Source organism: Eschrichtius robustus, chromosome 19 (assembly GCF_028021215.1).
Source record: "Eschrichtius robustus isolate mEscRob2 chromosome 19, mEscRob2.pri, whole genome shotgun sequence".
In the NCBI taxonomy this organism is placed as follows: Eukaryota; Metazoa; Chordata; class Mammalia; order Artiodactyla; family Eschrichtiidae; genus Eschrichtius; species Eschrichtius robustus.
Genome location: NC_090842.1, coordinates 36306201 through 36317699, shown reverse-complemented (window position 1 = coordinate 36317699; position 11499 = coordinate 36306201). Strand labels below are relative to the sequence as shown.

Below are 11499 nucleotides of genomic sequence, written 5' to 3'. Positions count from 1 at the left end.
GAAAGTGCTTTGAAACATACTCTGCCTGAACAATGAGGCCTCCCTAGAAGTAAATTGAAAATACTTACCTTTTCTATTTATATATATCTATAACAACTTGGGGTAGGGGGGCAACAAATAATCTTATTTCCAGTTGGCATATGTTATAAATAAACTCTTTATTTCACCCATCTATGCACCAGTTAGTAAACAAACATATGGTAGACAGCTACTGTTTTGGGCCTGCCCAGCATCCATTTCCATTCTTCCTTAATGTAGTGAGAACACCCCAATTTTATTTTGGGGAAACAACCTTCTCCATTCTCTGTGTGATTCATTCAGGGCAGCTGACTCCATCCCCAGGCCCAGGTGTGAGAGTGTGACTCGGGCCTGGCCCATCGCTGTATTCCAGCAGCCTAGCACGTGACTGGTTCACGGATTAGTACATGACCCAAGTTGGCCCAGTGAGATTTAGCCCTGGAGCTTTTGCTGGAATCCCTGGAGAAAGAAGATCGGGAGTACTGAGCTGGTGGGACGTGAGCCTAGACCTGCTGGCAGCCATACTGCCACCATGAGGAGAGAAGCCCAGAGAGTGAAGCCAAGCAAAGAAAAGTAGAGCTGAGAGAAGAAAGGCAGAGTCTGCAAGGCAGACATCATTTTGATGCTGGCACTCAACCCAGAACTTTTTCTGGAACTTTCCATTACATGAGCTAATACAGTCCCTTTTACCAGAAAGCTTAAGAGTGTTTCTGTTCCCTGTAGCTGAATGAGTACCAGCTAACAGAGAAAGCAGAACTGAGAATGTGACTTTTTCTTTTATTTTTTTACAACGTCAGTTTATCATTTGCAAAACTTTTAACACCATCAGAAAACTATTATTAATAAGCTTTACCATTATTACGAGGTTCCTCAATGTATCAGTTAAAAAGAGACACGTGATCATTTGATCCCACGGTCTTCAGTGGTGCAGGGGTTCTCAGGTTTGGGGAGCCACAAGGTGCCCTATTCTAGGCTTTGCTCCCTCAGTGTCCTTTTCCCTCCCATCACCAGCACCCCAAGCACGTTCCAGCCCTGCTTTCCAGAGAAGCAGCTGTCTCTGCCAAGGAGGTCGCAGGCTGCAGCCTCCCAGCCGGCTCCCGTGCACCGTGATGGGTTCGGCTACCCGCCTTCACTGCAGTCTCCCTTCTCCTAAGCTCAGCGAAGAACTGGCTGCCGCCAGTTCGCAGTGGAGGGCTGCGAACATGGACCCGGGCTTCTTCTGCAGGACCTCAGGCCTGTCAAACTCCACCACCTGGGAGGCGGAGAGAGGAGGGGAGGGGACGGGGGCACAGCTGAGCTCGGTCCTGAGGGACCCGAAGACCTCCTGTGGTGCCGGCCTGGGCGCCATCCTCCCAGTGGCCCCAGGGGTGTCCCCTCACCTTCCCGTTTCTCATGACCACGATGCGGTCACAGTTGAGGATGGTGGTGACGCGGTGTGCGACAATCAGCGCTGTGCAGCCCCGGATGCCTTCACAGATTGTGCTCTGGATCAGGGTGTCCGTCTCCAAGTCAATGGAGGCCGTGGCCTCATCAATAAGGATGATGTGATGGATACGAAACGGGGGTGAAGGCAGCCTCCTCTGGCCGAGACCTGAGTCTACCACTAGTTCACCAAGTACCTTAGCTGGAAAATGAGGTCTTTGGACTAGGTTCAGAACCCACTTTGAGTTCTAAGTTATCCATCGCATTATGAAGAGAATCTTGTCTCAACCAAGAGCTAACTATTTTTTAGTGACCAGAAAATTAAGTTCTTAAAAATGAAAAAGTGCCAGTGGCAACCTCTTGTTTTATGAACCAGCTTCCTATTTGTCTGAATTAACGTAGAGCAATGTTCCCCAAAGTGGGGGGGCGGCCAGGCACACACTCTGGGTGGCACAAGAAATGGTGTAGCCAGTATACGGATAAACGTACTTTTTACTTTAACATTTTTGTGTTTCCTTCGTTAACAATATGCATTAGAAAAATCTAACTGGCACAGAAAGTGTGATTTTACGAATGCTCCTGTATAAGCTGAGGCTGTTTTTTAAAAGTCATCATGAGTAAATCATAGGGTAGGTGGTACGCAGATACAACAAAAATCATTAAGTGATGACTCAAATTTGGGAAACTATATAGAGAAAGCAGCTTTCAAGCCAAGTGGCTAAGTAACTGTGAAATACGGAAGCGAGAGTTTAAGAAAGTGCTACGTACATACCGCAAGTCCTGTCACCTCTCTCTCTTAGCAAGAGGGGGCAAGTCCTCCCTCCTCTGAAACTTTCTCCCTGCTTCTGGCCCCATTGAGCTCTGCCTGCTCTTCCCCACAGCTCTGAGAGTCTGAAACATTTTCTGCATTGCTCATTAATTGACCATGTTGTGTGTTGCATGTGCACGTGTGTACATGTGCAAGTATGTACATACGTGTGCGTGTGAAGGTGTGTGTATGTATGTGTGTGTGTATCACCCCACTTGTCAGGGAAAGTTGGCTCCTAACTAGCCCCTGTAGTACCTGAAATTACAGGTGACATATCTGGGAAACCTCAAGAAACATTGTCAGATGAAACTTTAAATATATATATCATTTTGCCCCAGAACAGCTGTCATCTGATTCTCAATTCTAACGAAGACGAGGGAGTATCCTGCATCCAAGTTTTAAAAGTAAAGTACAGTGGGCAGTTTTGAGTGAATACGTTTCTAGCCTTGTGGCTTCGTGTAGGAGAAGTGCGTTGGGGCTTGGCTGTGGCAGTCGGGATGCCAGGATCCAGAGGCCCAGGTGGAGAAGCCCCACCCCCTCCCCAGGCAGGTGCACATGGAATGGCAGAAAGTGACACAGCAAACCCTTCTCGGATTTGTGGACAGAACCCAGCATGGCACCCAGAGTCCCATGTGCCCGAGGGAGAAAGAGCCAGTGTGTTTCCCACGCCAGGCATCCCCTGGACCCCTCACGCCTTGCCAGCTCTCACCTTGGAGCTGCGGAGGAGGGCCCAGGTGATGCAGAGCAGCTGCTATTTTCCACAACTTCTGCTTGCAGGCCTTGCGGCAACTTTGAGATCTGTGATATTGGGGAAGATGCCCGTGCACCACTGTGGGGTGAGCCCTAACCAATCCCCTCATACCTCTCCTGTCACATTCTGAAACTCCCCCAAACCCCCGTCTGTCTGTCTCTACACTCCAGCCACTGGCCTTTCTCTTCCTCAACTGTGCCTGTCTCCATCCCCTCTCAAGGTCTTTGCATCTGCTAGTTCCTGTGCCTGGAATGTTCCCTCAAAGATTGGTGCCCAGCTGCCCCCTCAGTATTTGGTCTCAGTTAAATGTGCATCTTTACAGAGGCCCTGCCTGGCCACTCACTGCAGTCTGCAGGTCTCAACACTACCTACACAGCACTTGCCTCTGTCTGAAAGCGTCTCTCCTGAATGTAAGCACCGGGAGGGTGAAGCCGTACCCACCTTGCCCTTGCTATGCCCTCTGAGCTGGAACATACCTGGCTTACTGCTGGTGTCATCAGCCTTTATGCTTTATCTAGGGATCCCAAACCATCTCATCCCGTGAGATGATTTAATCCATGCAGAATGAGCGGAGCCCAGAGGACCATCAGGCTAAGACCAAGAATTCAGCCTCACAGCTACTCACCACCTCGCTCAAGGATGTCCTCTCCAAGGCATCCCAGATCTGCTCATCTGTGCGGTGGTCAAAGGGGTCCAGGTTGAACCTGCCTCAGGAGAGGAAGAGAAGTGTTCAAGAAGCATCCTTGACCATTGAGCAGTCTGCCCCCCCACACAGCAAGTGACCAAGGATGGTTAGAGCTGGATTACCGGATCCAGAGAAGCCCATTGAACTCCCATGAATGGTCTTTCTTGTGCCTTCCCAGGACCCCTTCCTTCTTCAGGCAGCAGCCCCCAAGTCTTGTTTGGGGGCCACCTCTTCCCCAGCCATCAAGCCCATGTGGTCCAGGTGGAGCTCCGCCACCAGCACCAGGGTGGAGCAAGGACTCAGGTAAAAGCAAACAAGCACGTGGTACTCCCTGGCCACAGTGATTGGCTAGGGGTGGGAAGGGAACCCATCAGAGTATATCTCAGGATTTTGACAACAACCACCAGGAAGGGGGCTTGTTCTTTCTCACTAACTGAACAAGAGAGGCTGCAACCATCTCGTCTTGGGAGTGGGACACATGGTGCCCCCCAGGGCCCTCATCGGAGCCCAAGAATGAAGCCAAGGCAGAGTGAGAGGGACACTGGGCCCTTGAATCAGCCTTGGCCTTCCCAGTATTGTGAGCCAAAAGAGGCCCTTTTAGCTTAAGCCACCTGGTGTGTGTGTGTGTGTGTGTGTGTGTGTGTGTGTGTTAGCATATACGTAACATAATACTTATCATTTTAACCGTTTGTAAGTGTACAATTCAGTGGTGTTCAGTACATTCACAATGTTGTATAACAATCCACTAAAACTCATCATCACCAATAAAAACTCTGCCCATTAAACAATCTCTTTCTTCCCCGCTCCCTCAGCCTCTGGTCCCCTCTTTTCTACTTTCTGTTTCTATGAATTTGCCTATTCCTGGTACCTCATTTAAATGGAAATATACAATATTTGTCCTTCTATGTCCGGCTTATTTCACTTAGCATAATGTTTTCAAGGTCTATCCATGTTGTAGCATATATGAAATTTTCATTCCTGTTTATGGCTGAATGATATTCCATTGTGTGTATATATCACATTTTGTTTATCCATTCATCTGCTGATGGACATTTGGGTTGTTTCTACCTTTTGGCTATTGTGAATAATGCCATAAACACTGGTATACGAATATCTGTTCAAGCCCTGCGTTCAACCCTGTTAGGTATATACCTAGAACCAGAATTGGTGGATCATATGATAATTCTATATTTAACTTTTTGAGGAACTGCCAAATTGTTTTCCACAGTGCCCGTGCCATTTTACATTCCCACCAATAGTTCATGAGGGTTCCAATTTCTCAACATTCACACCAACACTTGTTATGTTCCTTTCTCTTTTTTCTTTTCTTATTATAGCCATTCTAGTAAGTATAAGGTCATTTTCTTCTGTCTCTTGCAGTGAAAGAATCCTAACTGATCATCCAGGCGACTGACATCAGATTGGGATCTAACTGGACTTTATACCTATTAAGGTTTGCACTGGTATTTGGCATAGGAAACATTATAAACCCTTCCCTGTTACACAACCACTGAGTCCCGATTGAAACCCGTTCTTAACCTCTGCTTTATCTTTCCCCAGTTCTGGCAGCCACATACATTTTGCGTGTAGAGCTATATCGCATTAAAGAAGCAGAAGGTAAAATGCCCTATTTGCATGATATTTGATAGTTTCCAAAGCATTTTCACAGATGGGCTCATTGACATCCTCTTCCCCATGAGATGGGTATACCCCTTGTATTGATGAGAAAATTATGGCTTATTAGTGTTAAGTGGCTTGTTCAAGGTCACACCACAAGTCAGTCTGAGAGATAGGCTGGAATCAAAGATACTCAGAGATAAATGGAACCTTAAAGGGCAGAGAACCCAGGTCTCCTGTACGCCAGTCCACTCTTCCTGATGCAAGGGGGGGACCATCGCTGGTTAAGGGGTTGGACTACCTGGGGTTATATCTCATCTTTACCCTTTATGTGTGTGTCTCCTTCACTTTTCCTCTCTAAGTTCAGTTTCTTGCCTTATAAACGGGGGTTAATAACAGTGCCTACCTCATAGGATTGCTGTGACAGTTAAATGACACAGAATATTAAAGCATGGGGCTGGCACATATAGATGCTCAATAAATGTTAATTCATACTTTTACTTCTCCTATACCTTGGCACCATAGATTTGGCCTAGTTCTACCTTAACACAGAAATCTATCATTAAATATTATCTCACTCCTCTAAAACAACACAATCATTACAAAATTTTCTGTCTGTGCACATATTATGCACTCTCCCTGGAAAGACTATCTCCCCTTTTTCTGCCAGGCAAGCTCTTACTTATCCTTCAAGACCCTACTCAAATGCCCACCCCCCTCCTCTAAGAAGACTTTCTGGATTCCCCCAGGCAGAGTTATTTGTCCTACTTGTGGGCTCCCTTAGCACTTAGTTCATATCTCTGATCTAGCAATTACCTCCTTGTATTATAATTTGACAGGTCTTACATCTCTACAATGTCCCCACCCCCAACTATACTGTGAACTTTTGGGGGGAGCACGGGCAGTAATCGTTCATCAAAGTGTCCCCAGTCCCTAGCACAATGTCTGGACCTGGCAGAGGCTCAGAAAAGGCAAATTAAGTGGGTGAAAGGATGAAGGAATCAATGAACAATGAGAAAATAAATAAATGGCTGATCAGAGCTCTGGGGTAAGTTATCCTCTTGCCTCTAAGAATGCCACTTAAATATCCCTGGAACGTGCGGGGTCCAGCTTCATTTTTAATGTCTCATTCTTCCTCAGTCTCCATGCCTTGGGTTGGAGCAAGCTAGCAAGCACCAAGCAGCAGCACTAATCTGGATGAAGCTTAGTCCCCGAGTTGACTTCCAAGGAAATAGAAAGTATGGAGAAGGGGCTAAGAGACCCAGTTCTGCCTGCTTCACTGACGGGACTGCCTGGATTGCAAAGTGCATCCTAACATCCAGCCTGAACGCCCTGGTCGGCCTTACCCAGTGGGCGAGAGAAGAGAATAAACCACATCCAGACGTGGAAGGATGTGGTGAGCCACAGGGCAAATGCTAATAGTGACCTGAAATCTGACCAATCCCATCAGATTTTTTAAAAATAAAAAATGCCTGGCTTTTGTTTAGGACATCATGGTTTACAAAGTGCTCTTGTGTATATCCAGGCCTCATTCAATCAGTCCTCTGGAACATCTCGGAGAGGGGGGCCAGGTGGGCAGGACAGGCCCTGTGTGCCAAGGAGAGAGCGGAGGCCCAGAAATTGATGCTCTGGCCACAGCTGACCAGAGGCAGCCCAGCCCCAGAGATCCGTCCTGCAACTCCTGCTGGGAGCCTGCCCTCCGCACAGGCTGGCCTCGGCCCAGCACTCACCTGATGGTCCCTGACAGCAGGACAGGATCTTGAGGGATAACCGAGAACTTGGACCGCAGGTGCTCCAGGCCGAGGCTGCAGATGTCCACGCCATCGATGAGGATGCGGCCCGTGGCTGGTTCCACCAGGCGGAAGAGAGCCTCTCCCAGGGAAGACTTCCCTGTGGGGCAAGAACAAGTGGGGCTCCGTCTCCTGAGTCTGCAGGAGTGGTAGCACAGGTCTGACTTGGCATCCAGCCCTGACCCACCCCCTCCGTGGCCTGTTCCTTGTCGTCATGAGCACTGAGAGGGCAGAAGAGGCCCGGAGTCTCCGCTCCAAGGGGTGCCCGAAACCACGAGCAGCTTGTTACTGCCTCAACCAGGAGGCGCAAATGGAGCCCCTGGATAAATCCAGCCCATACATATGTTTTGTTTCACACACACAACGTTATTGTTGTTTTTCAAATTCTTTGCCAGCATTTAAAAAAAAATCCAAAGACCCAATATACAAAAATTCAAACTGCATGCTTCTCTTGAAAGTCAGTAGAACCGGCAACACTGGTCCCGTATCTCCCTGGGCAATAGGCAGCTGGAGCCAGGTGTAGCTGCTCCCTTGAGAGAGAACAGCCTTCAAGTTCAGTGCGCTGCCCTCCCCGCCCTCCTTTCATCACACCCCAGGCCCACTTCATGCATCTATTTTACTTGCTGGGCCCTAAAAGCATTTTAGTTTTCAACCTCTGCTCTCAAAGATAAGGTCAGTGTGAGGGGCAGCCATGTGTCTTGTTCACCTTTGTGTTTCCACGCCTGGCATATAGTAGGTACTCAGTAAATACCTACTGGATGAATACAGTCAATTGGACCATCTCTACTGAGAGCTTCTCTATGTCAGACCCAGTCCTCTCAGCCCAACTGTGGGCGAGAAATAGAAAGGGAAGAACACACAAAAGAATATAGCTGGGAACTCGTCACCTTGCAGTAGTGCAAGGCCTTCAGGGGCCTGAGGAGGCAGAGACCCACAAGGCTCCAGTCATCCTGGGGGGCTACCTGGAGAGGCAGCCCGGGGAGCGCAAGGCTGGGGTCTGAGCATTGTCTTTGAAAAACACAAGAAGTGGGAGGGGATGACCCTAGGGTCAGATCTCCCAAAAGTGATAGGAGAGGAAGAGAGGAAAGAAGTCAACCAGGAGAAAGGAAGTGGGGAGAGACAGGTGGAGAAGGAGGAGGCTGACTAGAGAGGTCTAGAGCTGGAGGGGAGGAGGAATGGAGGAGCCGGAGCCCTGCACGCCCCCTGCTGGAAGCGCTCGTTCCTGCACCCTGTTCACCATTCCTGTCTCCCCGCAGACGTTGGCCTCAGAGCCCAGACCACTGTAGCTCAAGGGCCCACGAACCCCGTTACTCTGTAACACACCCCTCTCCATCCCCAAGGCCTTCACCACCAAGTCAGTCACCTCCCTCATTTCCTTATTTGATGACCGTTAACATCTGTCCCCTCCACTGGAATCCCATGACAGCAGAGACCTTGGATTTTGTTCTCCCTGCACAAAGTGAGGGCCCAATAAATATCTTTGGGGTCGCTGAGTAAGCACAAGTCCGAAAACAGGTCCGACACCCAAAGGCCAACAATGAAGATGGGGGTACCCCGGACACTCAGCTCACCAGAGCCCGTCCTTCCCACAATGCCCACCACTTCCTGGCCATGAATCGTCAGGTTGAGGCCGTAGAGGACAAGAGGCGTGTTGTCTCTGTATTTCATCTGATAATCCTGGAACGTGATTTCCCCATGCTGCGGCCACCCGTGGGGACAGTTCGTGCCTTCTATGTGTAAAGCAGCTTCAGAGACACACATCTCATTTATAAAGAAAGAAAAAGAGATTAGTAGTTATCCCCCATCTCTGCCCATCCCCTGCCGACCCACTGGTCTCTAGCTGTTGGGTGTGTGACGCACCCCAGCCTGCCCTGAACCAGGATCAAGCCACCACCATGTGATCAGAGGACACCCCAAGAGGAACATCCCACCCCCAATCACCTGAAATGCGCATGATTTTATCCCTAAAGAGTGAGAAACCATATAGCTAGTCCCCTTGTTATTAACACAGAAAACTCTCTCTAATTTATTGTATGAGGCTCTAAAGAAACAGAATCCAGAATAATGATAATAAGTACAGCAGAGCTAACTCACCCCTGTGGGGCATGTTTTATAGCTCAGAGCCCTCATGCAGACTTAATCTCTCTCGATCCCTATCCTAGGGGGTAGGCAATTTTGGATGATTTCACAGATGAGGAAATAGAGGCTCAAACAGCTCAGATAACATGCTAACACCACACAGCTGGTGAGTGGACCACCGGGGACTCAAACCCAGGGCTGCCTGGCTCCAAGCCCACAGCTCTGCATCGAGCACGGTGGGCGTATTGGAAGGAAAGTCTCCTCCTCTGGATGTTGGGGGTAATAATTCAGTCAACCCCATTAAGTTGTTTTGTAATTCCATGAAATAATCTACATATCATTATAGTGAGCCTTTACTATGGGCCAGGCACTATGCTAAGTGATTTACATGTGATGTTATTTAATCTTTGTAATAGCCCAATGAAGTAGATACTGTGATCTGCCCCATTTCAGAGATGAAGAGCAGAAAGGCTGAATAATTCACAAGGGTACACAGCTGACTCACACGGCAAAGCTTAGACCTGAACCCAGGTGATCTGGCTCCAAAATCTGGGCTCTTAAATACTAGGACCTAAATAGAAGCAATATTAATAACAATTATTATTGTCATCATTATTATTATTATATTTGGGCAAACCTCTCACTTCTAAAAAGGGCAGATCATTCCCTCTACATCCAAGAATGCCATGAGGGATGTGGTCAAAATGAGCCAATGGGTGTGGAAGAGCTTCTGAGAGATGATATGCACAGTTCCAGGAGAGATGGGGAGGAAGGACCAGGAGCCCAGCTGCCTCCTGGGAAAATCTCAGGGCCCCTGAGGTGTTGGGGCTTGCAGAGGCCACAGAAGCTGAGCCCCAGGCTGGATGTGAGCCTTCTAGATCTCCCTGCACAAAGCCCAGACCTGTGTCCCACCTTCATGTACTGCAGCATCCTCTCCACAGCTGTAAAGTATGCCTCTGTCTCTGAACTAATCCGGACACAGGCCTGGAAGTTGGACGCCCGCTGGAACGAAGGAGAAGCGTCAGGCTAGCAGGCTGTGGGGGTGAGCTCAGGCTCTCTCCACTCCTGAAGACTGGGAGTTGCCATTCCTCCTGAGCAACTCTTCAAACCAAGACAACTTCCCTTATAGGGATGGAGCAGATACCTCTGGTGCCCCCCTGAGGCTACTCCTAAGTTTCACTGCAGCTGTGGTTGGCAATTGTAGGCGAGCAACCCTACCAACCCCGTTCCACCTCAGGAACCCTCTGCTTTCCATTCAAAGCCTTCATCCACACCACAGGAGCCCACTCAGCCCACGCCCAGCCCAGAAACACGGGAGTTACGGCCCTTGGGAGCAACCCTCAACTAACGGGGAAAAGACCCAGCAGATGAAGGCTCCTGTCTCTCAGCCTTCGGGGGACAATCCTGGGAGTTGAGTGCTGATGACCTAGAGCAGTGACCTCAATGACACAGTCTCACGGTGCAGTTCCTCCTTCCCTGTCTCGCGCTCCTGTTCCCTTGGTCCCCTTTCCAGGGAGCATCTCACAAATAATCTACCTGAATCTGAGTCCTTGTCTCAGGCTCTGCCTTCAGGGAAACCCAGGTTAAGAGGTGTCTCAGGGATTCTTGGGAATTGGAGGCACCATAGATGAGGAAATGGAGGTCCAAATAGAAGAAATGGTACACAGAGAATCACCTGGAAGCCGAAGGCAGAGCTGGGATGGGGACCCAGTCTTTATGCTCTGCACCCCCCAGGCCATGCAGAAGGTGCTGGGCAACAACTCCATTATACAGTCAGTCAACAAACTCTCATGGAGGTGCTGGGCCAGGCTCCATGCTTAAAGTGCAACAGACACAGTCCCTGCCCTCGAGGAGTGCCCAGTCGGATGGGGGGATAGGTCAGCAGAGAAGGCAGCATGACAGAGTCAGCCCACAGCACCGTCGTGGCCAGGGGACAGTCACCAGACAAGGGCCACAGGGAAGGCTTCCTGGAGGAGTTGGCACTGGAGCTACATTTTTAAGGAGAGGTGGGATTTAACCAGCTAAACACAGGTGGAGAGAGATGTTCCTAATAGAGGGACAACGTCTTGACAGTAGTAAAGTGGCAGCATACATTCAGGACCCCGCAAGCCATTTGACTGTGGCTAAAGCAAAGGGTGCAGGGAGGCCAGGGCCAGGGAGGCCAGGGAGGGAAAGTCTATATAAGTCAGAGAAGGGGTCACCATCCTGAAATGACACTGAGCTGGGAAGGGATATCAGACACAGTTGATTGCCTATCCACAGCTGTTCCCCTCTTCCTTCCTTGCTAACACACCCTCTGTTATGTTCAGGTGTCTACAGCTTGGAATTC

General features: G+C 49.2%; 1 protein-coding gene across 1 annotated transcript in view; it reads right to left on the bottom strand.

Moving 5' to 3' along the window:
- Nucleotides 1-1147: 1147 nt before the first annotated feature.
- The window catches only part of ABCC11 (ATP binding cassette subfamily C member 11), a 60257-nt gene continuing 49905 nt past the window's right edge, over nucleotides 1148-11499 (bottom strand). Inside the window, 6 exon segments of the mRNA XM_068527111.1 lie at nucleotides 1148-1270; nucleotides 1398-1563; nucleotides 3626-3703; nucleotides 7032-7191; nucleotides 8663-8852; nucleotides 10083-10172. Coding sequence (XP_068383212.1) covers nucleotides 1148-1270; nucleotides 1398-1563; nucleotides 3626-3703; nucleotides 7032-7191; nucleotides 8663-8852; nucleotides 10083-10172 — 807 coding nt within the window.